This window comes from Sander lucioperca, chromosome 1 (assembly GCF_008315115.2).
Source record: "Sander lucioperca isolate FBNREF2018 chromosome 1, SLUC_FBN_1.2, whole genome shotgun sequence".
NCBI classification, from domain to species: Eukaryota; Metazoa; Chordata; class Actinopteri; order Perciformes; family Percidae; genus Sander; species Sander lucioperca.
Genome location: NC_050173.1, coordinates 32,236,341 through 32,261,535, shown reverse-complemented (window position 1 = coordinate 32,261,535; position 25,195 = coordinate 32,236,341). Strand labels below are relative to the sequence as shown.

The window sequence follows — 25,195 nt, the reverse complement described above, 5'->3', positions numbered from 1 at the left end:
CACAGACTCAACTGACATCACTTGAGGACATGTAGAGACTTTGCCATTTCCGTCTAGAGCCCTAAAAGGCTTTATACTACATTTTTTTTACGTAAAGAGTGGTACTCCCCAAGATCTGTAAACGCACTTTGATGAGTAAAATTAGTTCCCCTTAAAGCGCCAAGTCAGATGTATTCAGGATACATCGTCTGACTTTCTCATTCATAATCATGACTTGGGTGTTTAAGTAAACTCTTTTACAAGTTGGTTGTAACAAGTTGTAAGTTTAGTAAGTAAGTGCATAAAGTAAGTAAAGGCTAATAAGGCTAAATAAATGACGAAGGTTTACATTGGGACAAATGTTAAAGCTGAAATGTAAAGTCCTCACAAGTGCTTTGATGAAACCGTGTTTATGTGTGTGTCTGTTAGTGTGTTTGTGGGTGTGCATGGATGTCATGTTGTTGATCCTTCTGCTATCAGTTATAGTATTTACAAAACATGGAAACAAAGTGTTCATAGATTTTATCTTTTGAGTGAGTGTGTGTGTATGTGTGTGTGTGTGTGTGTGTGTGTGTGTAGGTGCACTTGCTGGCTGGCTCTTTAGAGCCCCAGCAGACCCCACAGCGAGCTTTTAGTAGCTCTGATTAAATTTGGTCTTCCTCTGCTCCTCTCCATTGCTTTTAGGATGCAGAGATGATGTTCATTAAGAGAGACGAGTGGGGACTTTGGGAGGCGGATGCTTCCATGTTGCTAAAGTGTGGCTGTAATGGGGAGTGATGGGAGGGTAATACAATTTGGTTACATTTGGAGCTGTGACCAGAGGTTCATTTTATGGTGTGTGTGTGTGTGCATGAATGTATGAACTGTAAAATGCCTCCGTTGTATGAGGTGAGGCCAGAGTTCAGGTGAGAGTTAGACACTGTGTTCCAGCATCTTCTCTTGACTGCACATGTTAGCATTTGTTCAGAAGTTGGTTGCTTTGCTTCTTTTTCCAACTCGAGAACACTGTCTGTCTGTGTTTATTTGCTTTCTTGCGGAGAGTTAGATGACAACATTGATACCTTTCTAATATCTGAGAGTGGTGTTGAACTAACTGTAAGACAGTGAACGTTCATTTCCCAAAATGTTCTCACCTTTTTCTTCGCATTTATTGTATAATCTTCTTTAAATAAAGGACCACAGTCCACAGAAAAGGTTATTATTCTCTTCACAATCTTTGATGGGCAACCTCATTTTATTTCTTTATTTTATTTCCTCTCTTCCTCCTCTATGTCCACACAGTGGAATTAATTATCTGGAGTTGTTTTGTGAAGCACATTTAAGGCCATGTCTTACTCCTGCTCACAACACCATGGGGACGCAGTTATATCGCATTGACATGCGCACACACACACACACACACACACACACACACACACGCACACACACACACGCACACACACACACGCACACACACACGCACACACACACACACACACACACACACACACACACACACACACACACACACACACACACACACACACACACACACACACATACAGAGAGAAGGAAAACTGTAGTTGATCTGATTAGCAGTTAGTGCTTTGCTTCTTATTGTTATTACCACGCTTGTCTTTGTTTTCTGATTAATTTAAACACTTGATCCGAGACTGAGAATTGACAATAAGCTATCAGCTTTGGTAGCCTCTTGATTTTAGGACTCTTTTCTGGGTCTATATGATGCAGAAGTGTCCTTAAACACTGTTTATCCCCAGCTCTAACGTTGTCCTGTAGCTGACCCTGACCTTTGACCTCCCTGTGGTGATGGTGGTGAGAAATCACAGTGAACAATTGCCCCATAGGGATCAATTAAACATACTGAATGTGTATGTTTTACTTGTTTTCACTAGATTATTTCTAGTTCTGACAACACCTAAAGGTTGTCATGCTTCCTATATATAACGTCATAACCTCCACACCCTCATCCTTCCCAGCCTCAGTGAGGGAACAAACAACTGAGAAAGAATGTGCTTAATGCAGATAGAAATTGACTTGCTGCCAAAGACTTGCTCCTATATTCGTTGTGTTTAACGTTTTCTTTTTGTTGTTTTAGCACTGCTAAAAACAAAACAAAAAACGCTTTGGCTTCCTGCAGCTGTTTCCTGAGCTTCTTATAGCAAAAGTATGTTTTAATTAACTTAAAGTAAATTTTCAATGAGGGGATTTCTCCTTTGATTAGAGAAGATAAGATTGGTTTCAATGGCTGCTGGGTATTACAGTAAACGTCTTCCCGAGGGGGATTTCTGACTGTTATCGCTTCCTGTTTGTTGTCATGTCACACTGTGTCGATCGAGACGGCACAGAGTGAAACTGACGCCCGACGGGGGAGCGCACAGGGCGGGCAGGGCGATGTGAGGACCGGGGCGCTGAAATCTTTTATCTGAAGAATGGCCGCTTCGGCGATAACAGGATTGGCGTATCCCCACTAGCTCCTGACCCATATTCCCGAGGATAACGTTGTTTGCATCGCTCAAGAAGAATTAAGGGAGACTCTGATCTGTTTCCGCTGCGCGCAATCACAGCTCCAGGACCAGCGGGGGAGTTGGTGCGCTCTGGCAGAAAGCATCCAGCCTCCTCCTCTCTGGGCTCAGTCAGTGTTGCTCTCCATGCCTCCGAGCCTCAGCTACCGGCCGTCATTAGCGAAATCCCTTGCAATGAAACCGCTATAATCCAGACTACCTTCTTCTTTTTTTGTTTCACTCTTTACTTACTTCACATCGGGCGTAGGAAAGAAGAAAACCCACGCGAGAAACACTCTCCATCTGACTGCAAGTTTTCGTGTGTCTGTCGCACTGGAGGGGAGGAAGCGATGGCAGTCCCGGTGAAAGCAGCGTTATCTCTCCTGGTTCTCACCGTGACAAGTGAGTAATCCGTTCAAATCCTCGCGGAATGGGACGGGACAGGGGGGGCTTATATTTTAGGGCTTTAATTACACGGTCTTGGGCTGTCCATTGTAAAATAGCACCCTCTCTCTGGGCTCTGTGCATGCCAATTAATATAGTAATAGGTCTGGTAAGGGTTATGAATGAATTTAATTTAATGCCACATGTGCTTTGTAGCTATGACAAACCAAAGCTCCGCTCCTATAGGCTAAAGCTAATTCTCTCTGTGAGTTTTAAAATTTTGCAGAAATGTTTAAGCAACATTACAGGCAGCACGTGATACCGGAAAGCATGCCGGTGGGGAAAGATAGTGGCATTTCCGTGCGTCAGACAGTTTAGCACGTGATTTTACAGCACGCCTCAATTAACTAACTTGCTCCTCTTTAAACAACAAACTCACGGAGTCATAATGTAATTGCCTAATACCCGCCTGGTTGTGATGTTGGAAAAGGATGCAGTGCTTTTGCACATAATTCCCTTCCCTGTTGGATGTAGTGGCTCTAATTGGGGACAACACACACCTACTTGATGAAATCTCATGATGGTCACTGTGCCTAATGGCCTGCAGTGTGTGCCAATGCCCTCTGATGATAATAACAGGGGTCTAAATGGACTGAACCTTAACTTAGTGCACTTCTACCAGATGATGCAACAGTAGAAGCATGTTCTTTTGTTTTGTTTCTATCAATTAAAGCAAAGCATGACGCGCTGTCCATGGTCCTAAATCAGGCAGGGAGGGGAATCCCGTTTAGGAGCTGTCTATGGTGCTGAAATGGGATGTCAACGTGTCAATGCATTATCTGCTGCAGCGCTCAACAGGGCAAACCCAAGGACCCATTGTGTCTGCTTCTTCAAATTCACTGACTGGACTTGATGGACTGGTTTTCATTGGAATAAAGGCATGCTGTGTCCACATAATAGAAATATAAATTGATATCATTTCTAAAAAAGAAAAAGAAAAAAAGGCAGTCAAAAACATTTTGGGAGTCTGTGGAAAATTCTCATTTAACTATCTGAAAAAGTTGGTAATTACTGTACAGAAAAACATAAATAAATAATTAGTTTATTTATATATCACTATAACAGCACACACATTAAGTTCACTGGGAGGACATTATGCAGATGAAGGTCAAATTTCACTTGTTACTCTGCTCTCTCTTTACTTGTGGTTTACCTGCCATTATGACCTTATGGCCCTCTCCTTTTTTTCATTCCCTTCCACCTTACATGTACATCTAAATCTTGCATCAGCAATATTATAAACTCTCTAAATCTTGATATAAAGAGCACATTCTCTACAAACTCTAGATCAAGTTATCAAGTACGGACTTTCTGCAATTTGTGCATTGGAGGTTTAGGGAGTCTTCTTCTAATTGTTCCCACCCCCTATTTCCTTCCATGCGTAACCTTGTCTTGACCTTTTTGTTCCTTTTTATTGTCTAACAGACTCGTTCACTATCACCTGTGCTCTGTCTGCAGCTGTGGCATGGCATGCCTGTCACTCCTACCAAACTTCAGTCTGGCTGCTACAGTAAAATGACTAAATCCAGGCAGCCACTTTGTCATGACGTATTTGCTTTCTGTTGTTCTGTCTCTTGTCACTCTTTGTGCAACTCGCAGTCTCTTCCTGCATGCCAAATTTCTTTCTTTATTTCATCTAATATTTTTCCACTCCTTCTCTTATGCTGTAACTTATCTGACATATTGAGTTCCTTATCACACACTCCTCGGTCTCCTGTCCTCTCTGTCTCTCTCTCTGTATCAGCTGTAGTAAATCTGCTAATGTGTGCTATGGTTACGCCTGATTAAATGTTTTGCTGATTAAAAAGCTTGCAAAACGCTTCAGAGTTTAGGAGGGAAAATCACATGCTGTCCGTGTGTGACAACCCAGACTCTGCTTCTAGCCCTTGGGTAATGCTTTACATGTGGGCAGAAATATGCATCTCTAAGTTTTGCCCGGGGTTATTCTAAGGTTGTTTTTCTCATGATTTTAAAAACTGCTTTCTCATAACTGCAGATGTGTGTTGTGTCAAGAGGGCCTGGCACCAATGAGTCAACACTTTATAGTAAACTATTAGTCATTGCGTTGGCACACTAGTTTGGATGATGGTCTTTCAATGAAAGAAAGGAGGCAGATTAAGAGAGATATTAGTGGTTTTCCAGCCAGAGAGCTGCATCAGATGTATTTTGAATACATTTAAGCAATGGTTAAATGTGAGAGTGACACTCAGGGAGCTGAGGACAGAAGAAAGCCACTTATTCTGCTGCCATTATCTCACTTCCGTTCCTGTCGCTGCTAAGAGGAAAAGAGCAGAGCAGGACAGAAAGACATGAGGGAGAGGTTGTGACAAATAAAGAAAATCATTGGAGTAAAAACATAGTTGGTTTTATCCTCACAGATGGAGGTTGCACTGTCTCTGAAAAGTTTGAGGGCAAACAACCAACAGAAATCCCATGAGATACTAAAAAACACATAGGCAGTACGTTGCTGCAGTTGCTGTGAGCAATGTAAAATGTCTTGCTAGAACTCGACCATGTGGCTACAGATGCATATGAGTGGCACGTGGGTGTCTTTTAAAACATGACTGATACGGTCAGTGTACTGAGAAAAGCCAAAGACAGCTGAATCCTAAATTGTTTTGGCTCAAGAAAGGCCAGCCCAGATGCCAAGACATTGAATAATTCACTAAACTAAAAAAGAACCTACAGGATGCAGAATTTGGATCTCTGTATACTGGGCCGATGATGACACAGCCTGTCCGTCCATCTGCATCACCCAAACACAGCAGCAACAAAGCATATGGACAAATGTTTGTTTTGTCACGTTTTACACGTTCTGTATGTTGTGATGGAGACTGATGTGTTGATTTGATCTGGTTTAGAAAGGTGAAGAGAATAATCTTTGATTGTGTTTGAGTCTCCGCTTGTGAGATGATGTCATTTTTATTTTTGCAGCGATGAATTATTGAGGTGGGGAGAGTGCAGCGAGGCAGACAGGAGTGTGTGTATATACTGTATGTGTGTGTGTGTGTGTGTGTGTGTGTGTGTGTGTGTGTGTGTGTGTGTGTGTGTGTGCATACATGTGTGATGGGACCTGCTGGTAGACTCCCTAATGCTCCGTCTCTACTTACATTTACCTCATACCATCTCATTTTAGTCTTATCTACCATTTTAGCATTTATATACATACACTTTTTTAGACACACACCTGCAAAGGCAAGGTGTTGCAGTCTTAGACTTCCAATGAGGTTTTGCTCTTTTTCTCTCCATGGGTCTGTAGATGAGGGGTCCATCCACACTCTGAGGACCCGTAGCTGAAAGGCTCTGTGATACACTTTAAGGTTGGGGAGGGCCAAGCCTCCTGTGTTTGAGGTATGTTGCAGGGTAGAGTATTTTAGCTTAGGTTGTTTATTATTCCAAATATATTGCAGAATTAAGGTATCAAGTTTCTTCCAGAAATTTATCAGTGGCTTTGGGTTGGTATTGTAACACTAATGGTTGATGCCACATGACTGTTGTTCAATAAAAGAAGGTTAGATTTATTCCAGTTAATTTTATAGCCGGAGATTGAGCCAAATTTGTTGAAAATCTTAAGAATTTTTTGAATAGAGTCCTCAAGATCAGCAATGTACAACAAAATATCGTCTGCAAATAATGATATTGCGCTGCTACTGGATTTAATCTGGATATTACATATTTTATTTTGCCTTATGGCTTGGGCTAACGGTTCAAGAGATTGCAAATAGCATGGGGGAGAGCGGACATCCCTGTCGCGAGCGCGGCTTAATGGGAAACGGCTGAGAGTGCAATCCATTGGTTGAAACTATGGCTGTGGGATTTGCATATAAGGTACGCACCATGTCAATGAATTTGGCCCCCAAACCAAGCCTCTCCATTACTTGCTACAAGTAGTTCCACTCTAGGCGGTCAAAAGCCTTTTCCGTGTCCACTGATAAAACTGCTGCCATTGTTGGAAGGTTTTTGGCTTCCTCTGTTACTTGAAATAGTCTGCGTACATGCGTACGAAAACCTGATTGGTCAGGGTGGATTAGCTTCTCGATAAAGCGCTTTAAGCTGAGAGCCAGGACTTTGGAATAAAGCTTAATATCAGTCCCGATGAGGCTGATGGGCCTGTAATTTGAGCAATCTGTAGGATCTTTACCCTTCTTTGGCATAATGGAAATCAGCGCGGTGTTGGTTTGTTGGTTTGTTGGGAGAGTACCCTTCTCTATGGCTGAAGTTAAAGCTTGTAAAATGGTAGGTCTTAATATGTCAAATACTGTAGAAGAATTCCATCCAACCCTGGTGTTTTCCCTTTTTAACTGTTTTTAATGCTGATTTAAGTTCCTCTAAGGTTATCGGTTGACCCAGTTCTTCCGCCTCTTCTAGGTCAAGAAGAGGCAGGTTTAGGTCTTTTAGGAACTTCTGGTACTGTGTCGGATCTAGAGATGTTCCGATACCGATTCCGATACTGCCTAAAATGCTGGTATCGGGAACTACTGGAGTTAATGCACCGATCCGATACCACGTAATAAAGCCCTAAAGAAAATCTACGTTAAGTAGTTTATTTATGTTCTTTTTCCGTTATAACTGACTGTCAAACTGCATAATAAAAAAAAGTTCTGTGGCATTAATTGTTTGTGTTTGTTCATGTTTCACAAAGAGTTTAACCTGAGCCAGACCGACAACAAAGATAGAAATAATATCACATCCATACAGGGATAGTAGTATACACTTGTTAAAACATAATAAAATATATGACACACTGGCATCGGATCGGTACTCGGTATCGGGCGATACGCAAGTTCAGGTATCAGAATCGGTATTGGGAAGCAAAAAATTATATCGGGCCATCTCTAGTCGGATCTGGGTTACAGGAGGACTCATACAACTTTGAGTAAAAGGATTGAAAAGTGGCGCTGATATCCTTAGGATTTGTTGAGATACCTCGGTCTGTGCGGATGCTGTTGACAGTAGCTCTGGATTTGCTTTGTTTTCATTTCAGAGCAAGCAATTTGCTTGGTTTACAGCCGTTAAAATAGTAATTTTACCTCACTCTGTGCATTATGAACTCAGCTCTCCTTCTTAGCAGATCATTCAGCTCTGTTCGACTTGTGACTAGAAGAGTTTGTGTAGATTTAGAAAAACAAGTCTTAAGAGATTGCTCTAACGATTAACAGCGTTCTTCCAACTCTGCTATCCTTGCCTCTCTTTTCCTCTTCAAATTGACCGCGAAGGAGGATGTAAAATCTCTAATAAATCCTTTAGTTGCTTGCCATGTACAGTTGTGTTCAGAATAATAGCAGTGTGTTTAACTGAATAATGCTCAAAATCCTTAGAATAGCTTTTTTTGTCCATAATATCAATGCATTGGGAACACTGCACATTCAATTCCAAATCAAAACATGACCAAAATTGATCAAGTTTGTTTTATACCTTTACAGAAAGTGAAGAAAAATGAATATTAGGCTGTTCAAAAAAATTGCAGTATTTGCATTTTTCTTTACAAACTCAAACATTTACTGTATAAACTGAAAAATGTCTCAAGGGTTTGCTTTACTTTGAATCACTGCACTAATATTTAGTTGCATAACCATTATTTCTGAGAACTGCTTCACATATGTGTTGCATGGAGTTGACCAACTTCTGGCACCTGTGAACAGGTATTCCAGCCCAGGACGATTGAACTACATTCCACAGTTCCTCTGCATTACTGGGTTTTGCCTCAGAAACAGCATTTTTGATGTCACCCCACAAGTTTTCTATGGGATTGAGGTCTGGGGATTGGGCTGGCCACTCCATAACATCAATCTTGTTCATCTGGAACCAAGACTTTGCTTGCTTACTGGTGTGTTGTGGTCATTGTCTTGTTGAAAGACCCATTTCAAAGGCATTTCCTCTTCAGCATAAGGCAACATGACCTCTTCAAGTATTTTGATGTATTGAAACTGAGCCATGATCCCTGGTATGCGATAAATAGGCCCAACACCACAGTATGAGAAACATCCCGATAACATGATTTTTGCACCATCATGCTTTACTGTCTTCACAGTGTACTGTGGCTTGAATTCAGTGCATGGGGGTCGTCGGACAAACTGTCTGCGGCCCCTAGACCCAAAGAGAACAATTTTGCTCTCATCAGTCCACAGAATGTTGCGCCATTTCTCCTTTGGCCAGACAATGTGTCCTTTGGCAAATTTCAACCTATTCAGTACATGTCTTTTTTTCAGCAATGAGACTTTGCGGGGGCTTCTAGCTGATAGCTTTGCTTCACATAGCCTTCTTCTGATCGTAACAGTACTCACAGGTAACTTTTAGTCTTGATCATTGGTTGAGCCTTTGCCATTTTGGCTATTCTTCGATCCATTCGAATGGTAGTTGACCGTTTTTTTCCCACATCGTTCAGGCTTTGGATGCCATTTTAAAGCATTTGAAATCATTTTGGCTGAGTAGCCTATCATTTTCTGCACTTCTTTATATGTTTTCCCCTCTCCAATCAACTTTTTAATCAAAGTCCGCTGTTCCTCAGAGAAATGTCTAGAACGACCCATTTTGCTGTGTATTTCAGTGTGAAATGCACTATAACCAGCACAACATTTGCTTCCTTCCTTCCTTAAATATGGGCCATAATTGACACCTGTTTCTTCACAGAATCAATCACCTCACCAATTGAACACAACACTGCTATTATTTTGAATATGCCCCTTTCAATTACAGATTCAATTACACAGAATGAGCAGCATGCATGTCATGACTGTTGGGTCTGTTGGTTTTCTATGACTCTACAACACTTACTAGTAAATTATTTGCCATGTAGAAATATCACTTCTACCAAATAAATTGATTTATGAGGTTAGTGATGTTGGACTGCTATTATTTTGAACACAACTGTATATGCAGGGTCAGAAACTGAGTCGGTATTAATTGATATAAATTCAGCCAGTTTGGTTCTAAATTCTGTATCAAAAGCTGTGTTCTGGAGAAGGGAATTACTAAATTAACTCCTAGATCTTTCTCCTAACATATCACAACGGAATGTGGTTATCAGCGCATTGTGATCAGACAGAATTGCTGGTTCTATTGCTATCGAGTGGAACATTGTCTTAAGCTCACTGGAGCACAACCTATAATCAATGCGGGAGTGGGTGAGGTGGCGTGTGGAAAAGAAGGTGTAATCCTTGCTAGTAGGATTGTGCATCCTCCATATATCTGTAAGATGGTGGGATTCCACAACTGCTTTAAACATGTCCGATATGCGTTTTTGGGCTTTCGTGTGATTGACCCTTGATCTATCCTGATTTAAATCAAGTACTGCATTCATGTCTCCCCCTATGATTAGTGAATATTCATTGAGAGAGAGCAATTCATTGGTTAGGCGTGGGAAAAAACTTTCATCATATGTAGCCGGTGCATATACCGAAACAAAGGCTATTTTCCTACTCCTTATTGTGATACATATATAAGATATCCTGCCTGATAAGTCTTTACTGCTTTTGTCTACGGTGAGTGCGCATTTCCGCGACAGCTACACGATGGAGCCCTTGGTTTTGGTGTCGTCACTAGATGAGGCAGCAACCTTAAAGTATTTATTTTGTAGACGATTTACAGCTCTTTTACGTAAATGTGACTCCTGTATAAGCGCCACGTCTATGTTTTTCCTTCTTAAATAGTCCAGGATTTTAGCTCTTTTGATCGGCCCATTTAGCCCCCTGATGCAGACTGAAAGGCTTGAGAGTTCAGCCATCTTCAAAATTAACACGCATATGTGTCTTGAGTACCCTACCGGATTTTGCCAACAAATCTGTAGCAAAGGGTGAACTGTTAGCTCTGAGCAAGGTGTGACAAAAACATAAAAAGTAAAATAAATCCCCTAACCCTCTGAAACTGCAGACCCCCTCCCCTATCTGTAAGATGTGTGACCACATCAAACACAGTTTGCACAAAACTCCAGCTCAAAACTGCACCTCCTGACTTAAGTCACAGGTTAATTGAAACAGGTCTAGTGAATTCTTATGTTAAACATGAACAATATTATAACACCTTAAGTATGCTATGTGAGAAACAGTTTCTGAAATAAGCTGTGTGTAAAACACACCGATCTAGTTGGAGCAATAAGCAGACTATGAGCTGAACAGACAGCATCCCTCATGATCTTTCAGTCCAGCTAAATGTTAACAAACAATGTAGCGCGTCTTCCTCCACTTCTAATTCCAGCCAGAAAACACCCGGATCCGCGGCTGCAGCGAAGGCAAACTCTCTCCCTCCGTGGATCGCTCCCAGGGCGGGCAGGCGGCTAAACGAGTCTGAGTTGCGTTCAGCGTGTAGTTCGTGTTCAGTCCCTTCAGGCACCCGAAGCTGCTGGATTGTGAATGTGATGCAGTCATCTTGCCCTGGCTCACATACCATAATTTCCTGCATCTCAGGTTCTGCCTTGTTGCGATGCTTCAAGGCATTAATTTCCGCCAACACTCCTTTCACTGTATTGTAGATCACTGATTCAAGCTCACTTAGATGCCTCTCCAAAATCCAAGCGATTAAGTCCTCTATGTTAGAGAGTGCGTTCACATCAGTTGCTCCATTAACTAACGTTCCATTAACCGCTGCCATGCTAACAAATTTCTCTGAACGATAAATAGTTTAGGCAACAGTGACACCCACTTTTTCGTGCCTGCAGGTGTTTCACTGAGTCACCGTGATAACAGACAAAGCGGTTTGGCGTCGAAGAAAAAGTAATAGATGGTTATTTAATGAAATACAGAGGTGAGTGTGGGAGCCTCAGTCTCTTGCAACCATAGCGGTGGCTGGTCATGTGATCCCCCTTCTGGGTTTATCTTTATGCCCTCCGCTTTACATTTTAAGGCAATATGACATATCCTATTTCTAAAACAAAGGCTGAAGCCACTAAAGCAAAGGCCACACTGCAGGCCATGGTGGTTTGGATAAGGATTTGATAATAAATAAAATAATTTTTTTGTGCTTTAGTTTTTTTCTAAACAATACCAAGCAACCAACAGTATATGCTATGTGCTGAAATTAAAGGGTTACTCCAGTGAGTTAGTTTTGCCCGTTCATAAAGTAAGGGGACCACAAAATAATGATCAAAATTGATGCAGCAGAGGCCAGATATCCAGATTTTTAGTCCCTACGGATATAAAACACTGGTTCCTACAGTTCGTATGATGGAACTAATATTATTATTTTTGTGTTTGACCCTCCCTGCCTGGTAAATAACCATGTCTTTTAAACTTCATTAGCCCAATGGCAATTCAGGCTTTCTGCAAGCCATCAGTGTCAACAGGGTTACTTTTTATTATTTAGAATTCATACACAGAAGACATGTTAATGTTATTGTTACTCCTCATGATGAGTAAAATGAACTTCATGTGTGCAGTCAGTGGAGTGGCCTTGTAATTGAAGGCATCATTCATTTTAGCGGCACAGATAAAGATTGTAGTACAATAACATACTAAAAAGGTTCCAGTTCTCTACATTTTGTGGCCAACTTTAAGTCACTCCTCGGCGGTTTAGAAGCTCTTGCTTTTTATTGAGGCTTTTAATCCAATTAACAAAAGCACAACAACAAATAAAGCTGAAACAATGAGCTGGACTAACAGGATTTATAGAGAGTGTGGTCTCAACTCCCAGGCAACCAAAACTTGCTTTAATTAATACAAGAAACCTGTGTACCATTATACAGCAGCTTGTGCCATCATTCCATATAAACAATGAATTGCTGCCAGGATGTGATCCCATTAAGCAAACTGTATAACTGTGATTTCCCATGAATCATCACCATAATACGGCATGATCCTATTTCATTTTATCAGATGATTATACTAATCTGAGAATTGTTTTATCCAACACTCCTTGCTGATGTTTTTTATTGTGTGTATATCCTCTTCTCCTTTAATGTGTCTCTGCCTCGGCTTCATCTAATCCTGACAGATAGTGCTCTGGGTTTCAGAGCTCTCTGAAGACATTTACCCTCAAGGTTTAGTGTCATGTCATAGTCTCTCTGATGTCCGACACTTCTGCCGTCTCCTTTTCAGATGGAAGCCTGCTGGAGGTTAATCTGGACTGAGCAAGTGTACAATATATCTCTTTCCTGCACCTGCCTTCAAAGCTCAGTGCCTCTTTTTCACTTTGATCCTGACATGTCTCAGAAAACATTTTTTTCTTTGATATATAGTGATATGACAGTTGGCAGAATTGCTAAAAAAACAGTGCAAGTCAAAATAAACAATATTTCTAGTTCTCCAAAAAATGCCAACTGCACAAATTTGGGATGTCTGGACACAAGTATAATGGTGAAGTCAGTTCAGACATGTTTGCACAGCTGTTTTAATGTGAATGGTTGACTATACACAATATATTCTACTGTAAATGTTGTGCCTTTTGCAGCTGAAATTAAACATGGCCATACAGCTGTCGTATAGCTATCATATGTTATGCTAGAATAGTGTCGAACTCTACAGCTTACACTATTCAAGGCAGTTAGATGATGGAAACCACTGCAAAAAGTTATACAACTCTTCAATTACAGAGGTCTTAGAATCAGATCGCCTCCAAACCTTTCATCAGTTTTTCTGTTGGATAAAGGTGAATTTTGTTGGCTGACAAAGGCAGACCACAGTTTCCTCTGTGCTCGCTGTGGTCAGGAGAGACGTCACTTAGGCTACAGAATAGACGACTGACAGTTTTTATCCATCACTGCAACATCAACATAATTTCTTCTTACACTTGACTGGTTACTTGCTGAATAATGTGTCTTTCAGGTCTTGAATGGTTGTTTGAATGGTTGTTTCCAGATATAGGTATCTAGCTAAAGGCAAGTCTGGCTGTGTGAGGCTTAGTTTTCCAAAACACGTCATGAAACAAAAAAAAACATATGTTTTAAAGCAGAGGTTCTCAATTTTCTTTCAGCCAAGGACCCCTTACAAATTACAGAATATATCGGGGACCCCTTCATGGATGTCCCTTTGCCTATTTTTTACACTTCTATTAGTCTTAGTTATGTGAGAGAACAACACAAAAGAAATGTATTAGAAAGACATTAGACATGTGACTTGCCTTGACTTGTTACTGATAATTTGTAACAACTCAGTGAAGCAAGGTGTGGACATAAATGCATGCCTCACAGACAAACAGCGAGAGTAACAGCAAAGTTTACTAGCGCTGTGATCAAAGATGTGTGGTACCAGGCAGGCAGGCAGGCAGGCAGGCAGGCAGGCAAAAGTCCAAAAGTGAGGGAAAAGGTAGAAAAAAAATCCAAAAGAACACAAAATTACAGAACAAAAAGAATGGAAAATGGTGACATTAAGACACACCAGACAACAGCTATGTATACTGGGGACCCGATGAGCAAATTGGGAGCAGGTGTGCAAGTGCTGGACAAGGAGAGGAACGACAGGAAACGACAGGAAATATAAATGACTGGGGGACTGACAGATATTATTACTACGGTGCTCAGCTGAATGTAAAGGTCCAGACTTCTCCATACTTATAGAGATTAGTTACTTCTGTGGTTCTCTGGTGTCTTGTTCATGTTCCCAAAATAACTATGAGATTAAGATTAATCTTTATTATCATACTTTAGCTACTTTTTGAAGATGGAGTGTTATGGTGAGATATACACAGTATTGACCTCTTATGTAATCCACCTCTCCCATTTCTTTCTTGTCACCTCCAGTTTATGCAATATCAAGTAAAGTAAGCAGAAAAGCCAAAGCCAAGAGTCATGTCAAGCTAACTTTATTTATGAAACACAAACAAGGCGGTCACAAAAGTCTTCCAGATAAGAAGGGATATAAAAACTGATAAAAGAAGAGAGGAAAGAACAGGTACAAGACACAAAAGAAAAGGCTTTTAAATGAAAGCGGGTGTGACAGAGAGTGTGTGGCCTGTATGGGAGCACGAGAGAAAACCAGGTTTATATTTCTATTTTCAATGGAGGGACAGCAGATATGCAGATATGGAGCCATAAAAGGTGGAAATCAGAGTTAGTTTTATTTGCAATGGGTTCAAGTCTCCACATTTTAGGATTCTTTTCTATAATTCATTACGTAGTTGTAGTAATATACTTCCAAAACTCTGCAATCATTGGACAATGTCAGATCATATGTAAAAGATATGAAGCTTAGCGTAAGTTAAGTCAGGAAGACTATCTTATGTTACTCGCTCATTCTCATTCACCTCACTCTCCCTCTCCTCCTGCTTACCATAGACCGTTAAAGAAATGGACCAAGTGACGCCATTGTTTTCATGGAGACCAGTGAAGACTATTAGAAGCACTTTTCTGGTGAGGGCTGAGCGTTACTGCGCAGCCTCCAACTGAGCTTGATTACGTAGATGTGACGTGAGCAACGTGTCTGAAAGTTGGAAGTCTTCTGGTAGCTGTGCCAAGAGAAATTTCAATCGTTCCGAATCTTACAGAGACGGAGAGCGTAGGCATATGTAAGGAGATAACATAGGCACAGGCTAATTATTTCTAACTAACTAAAATGCTAGTTAACATTAGTAATTAAACTTAAACAGTGAATGTAAGTTGAAACTGCCTGCGAGCTTCTCCTGTACTATACGGTAATTCCTCTACTATGCGGCAGTAAGTCCCGTGGTTATGACACAATCGTTAGCCTATTTTTACAAAAACGTCTACTACGGAGCCATAACGTGAGATACAAGGTAATGGAGCCTTTTCTACATTGTCGTGTTTCTTTAGAAATAAACAATGGACAAATAAAGTCTTTAAACGCTTCAGATGTAAAGTTATTCGCTGTCAAAGTTACGTCAAAATGAATGGCAGTCAATGGAATGCTAACGGTGGGTGAGTGCTAGGTAGCATCAAAATGGCACCATAGGAGGTATGCTTTGTGGAAGCTGGCTTACCCCCTTGCTGCTTACTATTATCGGCTGATTAGGGCTGTGTACTCTTTTAGTTAAACCAACCAGATTTAACCACAATCTCTATCAGCCAATCACATTCTTGCTGTCAATACTTAAACGTTTTCCTTCGTTGCTGTTAGCTCTCATTTCTGTGTGAATCTTCGTGACCCTCCTCTTCCCAGTTTATCATTTCCAGCTCCCAGGTCTGAGCTCACCAGAGGTCGCTCCTCTTGTCATTCATCCAGATCTTTTTCATAAGTTTTTCAACGTCCATGTTTTAAACCACTCACTATCACTGAAGCTCTGTGACCCCAACATTGTTCTTTGTTGATTAAATGGGTAAAATCAGCCCTGCGGTGGCTCTGTGTGTGTGTGTGTGTGTGTGTGTGTGTGTGTTTGTGTGTGTGTGTGTGTGTGTGTGTGTGTGTGTGTGTGTGTGTGTGTGTGTGTGAATGGGCATGTACATGTGTGTTGGTTCAAATGTGTCTCATTATTGTCATATACTGTAGACTGCAGATTGCATGCATTGTTAACAAGCAATATATGCAATTTACAGTAAACTTTGAAATGCCTAGGTGGGAAGTAGGTATCGTTTTGAATGTGTGGTTATGTGTGTTGGACTGCCATTAAATACACTATTACATCATGTCTGTGATCTCACAAACAGATCAGAGACACGCACACACTCACATTACTCTCATTACACACGTATTACATCTAAGGACCTAATTGGTGAGCCTTACCGCATGAGATATAAATATACCTTCACCAACTACTGCTCTGGGCATGTGTGTTTGTGTGTGTGTGTGTGTGTGTGTGTGTACTCCTGTTATTTTTTTTTTTTTTCATAATCAAGAGTTAGCAATGATCAGGGAGCTGAAGTCAGATGGGATTATAGTTGTGAATAAAGTCAGGTCTGGTTTTGTATCTTTTATAGAATTCATTACTTCAAGGACTTTTATTAGTGCTTAAAATGGTTGAGGTATTTATGATCACTGCTACACCTACTTTCATTTCTGTTTAATTTTCAACTGTACTTTAAACCTCATCCATTTGTAAGGCACCTACTATGTTACTGTGAAATTAATTTTAAAATCTGAGCCACCTGTTCATTTTATCTACGTCACGCCTCTTTCAGATACTATTTATCCCATCAGACTGTAGAGCTGGAAAGTTGAACTCAATGTTGCATCAAATTTAAGGCCATCTGACTTCTACCTATTCACATACTGTATGTAAAATCAAACTGAGTCAATAACTAAGACTACCCTCTACATGTGGCTCCAGGCGTCTAGTCACCATACCTGCTTGTTTAAGACAGACATTATTCAATGTAAGGCACCCTCAACACACCATGTTGTCCTGATGAAATTAGGGAAGTCCTTTGAGGCAGTTGTGCAGGGCTGTAGTTGGAAATTTTTTGAAAGGTATCCGACAGAATGAAATACATAACAACCGGAAGATATTTTAGCCTAATGAAATAGAATACATTGGAATAGCTCCCATGAGGCTTAGACAGATAAGACTTGTGGGATATACTGTTGTTTTATGCTAACTAAAATAATATTTATCCTGCTTTATTGGTTCAGATTTTGATATCAAATACAGCTGTATATGCCCATTTAATAATTTATAATAATTTATAATATGGACAGAAAACACCATAAACATTTTCCAGATGTATAGGACCACTGATTAATCCCTTTTAGTAACAACTGCTTGCAGAACAGAGACTAGCAAAGGAAGGGGTCAGCACTTTTGCTTTCTATAGCGCAACTACATCCTCAAAGTAAGATGCTAATGTTGACTGGAATTTGGTCACTATGTGTTGGACGTGAACAAATTTGAGGATTCCTCCTTTGCAAATCCAACCAATAGCTATCAAGGTATATGAATTGTATTAGTGTTGACACTTCTGTAGTTCTTTTTATCAAGTAGGAGATTTTATAGCTGTCAGAAATTCTCAATACCTTTGACTCAGAATTACAATGATGAGGCTTACTTGAATGTTTTTTTTAAAGCTTTGTGTAATGGTCTGAATAAACAAAACATACTACTAAATAACATGAATGTGGCAATATGTCAGTAAGTGTTGGACTAAGGTTGGCCAAACAATGGAGAACCAACAGTCTGCATGTTTTCATTCAAAACTGCAGACTGTTGGCTCATATAGTACATGGTTGGACCAATGAACAATTACATAATACACAATCTGTTTTTTCTGTGTGTGTGTGTGTGTGTGTGTGTGTGTGTGTGTGTGTGTTTGTTTGTATGTGTGCAGCTGCCTTGTGTGCGGAGGTGGAGGAGCGGCTGGTGAGTCACCTGTTGTCACCAGACCGCTACAACAAGCTGATCAGACCAGCTGTCAACAATAGCCAGCAGGTCACCATTTACATCCAGGTGTCTCTGGCCCAGCTGATCAACGTGGTGAGGAAACACACACTCTATCCAAATCCACATATGCTGTTATTATAGATGCAAATCTTGCTAATTTAAGATAATTCAAGAAAGTATATGGTGGAGGATTATTTTATTAGGATGAGTTCAGCCATCCACAAACCCGCATCCTGTCTGTGTTTCAGAATGAGAGGGAGCAGATCATGACCACCAACTGTTGGCTCAGTCAGGTTTGTGTCCCCACTCGTCCTCTTGTTCTCCTTTTTGTGTGTGTATGTGTCCAACTGTTTAAAATGCTTTGTTTTGCCAGATAAGGGTTGGCTGAACCAGTGTATGTATTGCTATGCATAAACTGCTATGTTTATGTTTGTTTCTGTTTGCATGTATGTGTGCATATGTGTGTGTGCACTTCTTCATCAGGTATGGAATGACTACAGATTAATGTGGGACCCTGAAGAGTACGAGGGAATCAAGAAAATACGGCTCCCGTCACAACACATCTGGCTGCCGGACATTGTCCTCTACAACAAGTACGTCTGATTTTAAAACTTTTGTGTAAAACTAAGTGATTAAAAGAGGAATAACACACAAACAATGAGCAACTTTATTCAAAAGCCCCATTTTCCTAAAATGTTTTCTCATATCCTCTTATTTCTTCTATCCTCTTATCTCACTTTTTTATCCCACTTTTCACCTGTTTTAGGATAATGAATGCAACCAAAATGTTTTGTTAATACTGTCTAGACTGTCTGCAGAGTCTCATGATGATAAGTGATATTTTAAGGGATGAAAGATCACAGGTTTTACAGACAGTTACAACATGGTTCAGGATTATGATATGTACATTGGATCAATACAATCAAATCATAGCCTTTACAATAATAGGTGTCAATAGAAATCAATGCACTGTAACGCCCTTTCTCCACATTCAAACTACTCAGGACAACAAAACATTGATGTGAGGAGTAACGTTTTCACTTTGTGAGCACATCTAAAAATCATCTTGCAGCTGTATAAAATAGTCAATCAATCAAATCAATACATGAGAATGTTAATGCTGTAATAAGTTCATTCAAGGATAAATTAGCCCCACTGCCTCTATCCACTGGCAGACTCACACGAAAGCTTTTGGGCCTCACCTCATCTGTCACCCATATAGGTCAACACCTGGGTCTTTTCCATCTGCTAGTTTCTTTTAACAGTTTAACATTAACAGTTCATTTTAATCATAAAATTGTAGTTAACATTACATTAACATTACACACTAAAGTACAGAGAAAACGAGGGCTTGAATGTTAAGCACGATTTTGCTTTAATATCAGCATTCTGGGATAGGAGAAAAATGTGCATTGGTTTATTGGCATTTTATTTTAAACCAATCACAATTGTCTTGGGCGGAGCTAAGCGGAAGGTGACAGACATCGGGCTGAAATGAGGGACATGAAACGTTGTCGACATAGACTAGAGGGAGCACAACCCCTAGGTTGGGAACCACTGGACAAATGGACTAAACTAGCTAACTGTATGTAAAGTAGTTAAAACAAGCTTCACCTTGAGCAGCTACAGCAGTAAATCCATGGCCATTGGTCATGCTATTTTTCTGTGGAATGAGTACTTAGAGTACCTACTTTGAATGCAGGACCTTTACTTGTAATGGAATATTTTTTACATTGTTGTACTGGTACTTTTAATGTGACAATGTTTAATTTTTTGTTTTTATGAAGCCCTTTTTAAGCCCTTCTAGTGAGGGGCATTGGAAACTAGCAATAGCTATAAATGCTGTGATGCTGCACATGGGAGATTTGTTGCACAAATGTCTATGTCTAAGCATCTGTGAAAACTTTTACTTAGTAAGTAAAAGATCAAAGTACTTCATACACCACTGGCAACCTGTTGCTATACTTGAACGGGTAGATGCAAACATGTTAGTTAGACTGAGATAGCTAAAAACAAAACTAAAACATCCCTTTAGTTGTTCTGGAGCTTTCAATCATACTACATGATCATCAGCAGTTTCAAGAATAAAGAATGAACTTTGACAGGCTCACAGCTGCGTGGATGCATAGCTTTTGTGTTTTGGTCAGCAGTGTTACCCCACAGTTTATACAGGAGTGGTAGGCATTACACTTTTATGAGCACCGATTGCTGGCCCGTTAAAGACCCCATAAAGAGCATAATGGCTTAAGAGGCAAAATGATAGGAGATGATCAGCACTACTTTACGACTTCAGGTCGAGGTCTCTGGCCAAGTGTGGGGGACCAGAGGTTGCAGTAAGCAGGTGGGGCCTCTGCATTTTTAATTAGTCTGCACATTTACAGCAGGGCCCAAAGCATTAGAGTCCGAGTGTGATGGTTGTATTCCTGACCTACTTTATAATTGATAGGCCACTTATCTATAATGCAGCACCTTCAGCCTTGGAAAAAAGTCAGTCTCAGCAGATTTGAGGTAAAGGGGAGAGGGGCAGTTGTTGCCATGTTGCTGGAATGTGCCCCAGGTTGAGCTCCTCCCTTGAGATGATCATGAGACATCCTTTAACTTCCAACACACAAAACTGTTGCATGTGTCTCCTCTGCAGAAACACGGTTACAGTTATGATTCTGTTGTTTACGTGTACTAATGGATTCGACAAATGATTACATAGATTTCAACCATACGTTGGAGTGGTTCTCGTTAAGTAAGGTTGAGGGTGTGGAAGAACCTCTCAGTTAACAGCGTGATGAAGCTATCAGTCAAAGCACTGAAGTCACACTTGCATTAGGTGATCAGCTTCTCTATTCATGCTTCCCCATCACTGTCTCAGCTACCAGCTTCGTCCGCCATCCCAACCTCCTCCTTGTAAGCTTACCTTTTGGTATTGTTGATTTGACAACAATTTAATATTTATGTACTGTATGTGTTTGTGAAGGAGGTGGATAAAATATTCAGATTCTTTACTCAAGTAAAAGTAACAATTCAACTATCTAAAAAGCAGGCTAAATAAAGTAAGGTAACCCAGACATCCTCTTCTTGCCTCTTCCTCCAGTTACCCATGGGGAACCAAGGTGTTCCCAGGTCAAATGGAATTTATAGTCCCTCCAATGTTTTGCCTTAGGGTGTCCCTTCCAGTTTGATATTTCTTGAATTCCTTAACAGGGAGATATCCAGGGGGCATCCTGATCAAATACTTGAACCACCTCATCCAGCTCCTTTCAGTGCAGCAGCAGTTCTGCTTGACTTCCTTACCCTGTTCCTGTCTGTAATATCAATTGTGAAGATGGTAGAGATGTGTTTTTCAATGAGAGATAGTCTTCGAATATGATTAGCCATGATCCTACCAGTTTCTCTTTGAGTGCTTTGACTTAATATTTCTCATTTTCTTTGCTTACCTCCTACCTTTTCCCCTTTCAGTGCTGACGGGACCTATGAAGTCTCCTTCTACTCTAATGCCGTGGTCTCCAACAACGGCGAGGTGGCCTGGCTCCCACCAGCCATCTACAAGTCGGCCTGCAAAATCGAAGTCCGTGATTTCCCTTTTGACCAGCAGAACTGCACCCTCAAGTTTCGCTCCTGGACCTACGACCACACTGAGATTGATCTCATCCTCCTCAGTGATTTTGCCTCACGTGACGACTTCAAACCCAGCGGGGAGTGGGATATTGTTTCACTGCCTGGACGCAAGAATGAAGACCCTAATGACATCAGGTACCTGGATATCACCTATGACTTTATCATCAAGAGAAAACCTCTTTTCTACACCATCAACCTGATCATTCCCTGCATCCTGATTACGTCGCTGGCTATTCTGGTGTTCTACCTCCCGTCAGACTGTGGTGAGAAGATGACTCTCTGTATCTCTGTCCTCTTGGCCCTGACTGTGTTTTTACTCCTTATCTCAAAGATTGTGCCACCCACGTCTTTAGCAGTGCCTCTGATTGGAAAGTACCTGATGTTTTCAATGGTGCTGGTCACCTTCTCCATCGTCACCAGCGTTTGTGTGCTCAATGTGCACCATCGGTCCCCCAGTACGCACACCATGCCTTCTTGGGTTAAGCGCATATTCCTGTACCGGCTCCCCTCTTACCTCTTTATGCGGAGACCCGGTAGCTCCAACATCCGTGAGAAGTTCCGGAAAAGACACAAGCAGCGATCATACTCTGACCAGAAGCTGCGTGGAGCCGAGGGAGGTTCTGGAAGTCCTGCAGGAATGGCAGATTCCCCCTCATCCTTCTTTGTGAATGAGGAGTCGGCCAAACGCTATGGCTGGAGGATCGGCGACTTGCCAGAGAACACGGAGTTCAGGAAGAGGATGACGCTCAAGTGCAACATTGATGTAGAGGACGCTGTGGATGGGGTGCGCTACATTGCTGAGAAGATGAAAAGCGAGGATGATGATGAAGGGGTAGGTGTATCTGCATGTGTGTCATAAGTCTAAATATGTGCAGCATTCTTCACAAACTTTTCTTTTACCTGCTTGTTGTTTATTGTGGCAGGCTAGCCACAAACAGATAGATAGGATAGAGTAGTGAAGCCACAATAGCAGCATGGCTATATAGATAGCAATATTGATCTGTTGGCCAGTCCACCACTTCTCTGGCGCTACCGTAAGGTTGACATTTGTGTTTCTGAGTGAAATATCTTGACATTTTTAATGGTTTGCCATAATATTTGGTACAGATATTCATGGTACCCACTGCGTGGATCCTCATGACTTTGTTGATCCCCTGACTTTCCATTTAACACCATGAGCAGGTCATCATGTTTAATTATGCAGTAAAATTTCTCAGCATTTACATGATGGATTGAGTCAAACATGTCTTAAATATGATGTATCTAATGACCGTGGTGATCCCTGATTTCTCCTCTATGGCCACCATGTGGTTCACATTTACATAACATGCCTCAACAACTATTTGATGGATTGTCATAAAATTTTGTATAGACATTCAGGTTCCCACAGGATGAATTGTGATAACAATCTACTCACATTTCCTCTTGCACCATCATCAGGTCAAAGTTATTATTTATCCAATACTTTGGTTTACAACCAAATACCTGCAAAACAAATACCATTCTAGTCAGCATCAACTGTAGTTTGTGTTTAATGCTAGTAAATGTTTTTTGACATTGTAAATGTCTTTGTGTTTAAGTTATCTATTATTTTTTTATTGATTCATAGTGACAACAATTATTCTGTTACAATACAAACTGTAACTTGTTACCTATTTTAAAACTGGACACAATCTGAACAATCTTCTTGGTCTGCAAATGTTGATTTCCTAGGCAGTACCACCAATGCTACGTGATGGATTTATTTAGGCCTATATAATCTCCATCCTATGTGTTTTGGAAATGACTGTGGTTGGACTATTTGCCTTTCTATAATTAGCTTAATTAAGGACTTAGTTATCTTTTATATCAGTGGTGATTAATTTGCACTGCATGTAATTTGATGCCCAATTAATTACACTATTGAGCATGAGGAAAACTAGCCTAACATTGGCAAAGACCAATGCAGCTTTGGTACAAATGGTTTGCCCTCAGAGCAAATCCATCAACATTCACATTCAGTGGTTTGTGAATTTGTTTACATGTTTTTATTATTTATATCAAAATATAAGCACCAGAGACAAAAGTTCCTATGCAAAAAACAATTCAGTTGACTTATGTTCAGGAAAGGAAACACAACAGTGGCAACATTTAAAATATGACCTCTCTCTGCAGATCATTGAAGACTGGAAGTACGTGGCCATGGTGATCGACCGTCTCTTCCTGTGGATCTTTGTGTTTGTGTGTGTGGTCGGAACACTGGGCCTCTTCATGCAGCCTCTGTTCCAGAATTACAACACTCCCATTATTGATGAGATAGACCATAACTGAAAGCTGAAACGTCATCATGAACTTTGAGTGCCCTCCTAGAAACAGAGCTCTGACAACATTTTAACACACAAACTCACATGTCCGCCTCGCACCACACGCTCACTGGGACATTATAATGATGCACTTTAGTCCTCTTCCACAACCTCCTCCCTTCATTACTTCCACTACTTGTCGACTTCATCCTCCATGTGCCCTCCTCGGCTCCACTCATCTTTAATCAATGGATAACTCTGGTTTATAACAACTTGGGTCATATTTTCATAGTGTGGCCATCATTCAGTACATGGAGATCGTACTATAACTGGAGATCTGGGAACGTGGACGCAACACGGTATATGAGCCCCAACCACTTGTTTACCAGGAAACCCGCAAACCCCCGGGTTAGCCAAACTTATTTGAATGAGAAGCAAAGGAGGCAAACAGTAAATTTATAACCTTAAATGTCTGTTGTACCATCAATCAGAGTTGATTGACTTCCTGTTTCAACATTGGCCTAGCTTACTTATCGTAGTTATACGTGCACACAGCAAATACTTTGGTGTGTGCAATGATATCATAATCAAAAGAAACCATGGCCGAAACTATGAAAACCAGCCCCAATTTATAATAAACCAGAATCAGAATCACATGAAGTGAAACCACCATTCAGCCGTGGTAGTCTTTCTTTGGGATCAATATAGATCTGGAGTCTCCAATGATTGAAATGTAGCAGTATTTTAAAAAGAAAACCTTTATCTGACATTGTTAATTTGAAAGTGTGTTGACCTCCAACGCTGTTCACAAAGGTTACCTGGCCAACAGAAACTCAGGACTTTTTCTGTTTAGAACATACAGTATTTGGTTTTGCTCTTTTCTACCACCCTATCTCTCTCTATTGGCCCTAACATTACATTATTCTCATTATTGGGGCCTGCATGCATACAACAAGCACTGTTCTTTGTTGACTCTAAAAGATAGAACACAAAGATGAACAAGCCACAGAAACAGAAACTCACAAGCAGAATTCTTTTGGAGATACGGGCCTCACTTTAACAACACATCCTCTGCAGAAGAGAAAATGAATCCCTTCTGTGTAGATACATAGAAGAAGATCACCTCCCTGTCCTTTTGCCAATAGCACACATACTGTATGAATTTCTAATATTTGCCTTGAAAAT

General features: G+C 40.7%; 1 protein-coding gene across 1 annotated transcript; it reads left to right on the top strand.

Moving 5' to 3' along the window:
• Window positions 1–2,242: 2,242 nt before the first annotated feature.
• On the top strand, window positions 2,243–24,667 carry LOC116052636 (neuronal acetylcholine receptor subunit beta-2-like). Its single transcript, XM_031303452.2, has 6 exons — window positions 2,243–2,882; window positions 18,067–18,212; window positions 18,368–18,412; window positions 18,603–18,712; window positions 21,570–22,560; window positions 23,883–24,667. Exons 1-6 carry the CDS (start codon window positions 2,831–2,833, stop codon window positions 24,036–24,038), a joined length of 1,500 nt encoding a protein of 499 aa, XP_031159312.1. The 5' UTR covers window positions 2,243–2,830; the 3' UTR covers window positions 24,039–24,667.
• The last annotated feature ends 528 nt before the right edge of the window (window positions 24,668–25,195 follow it).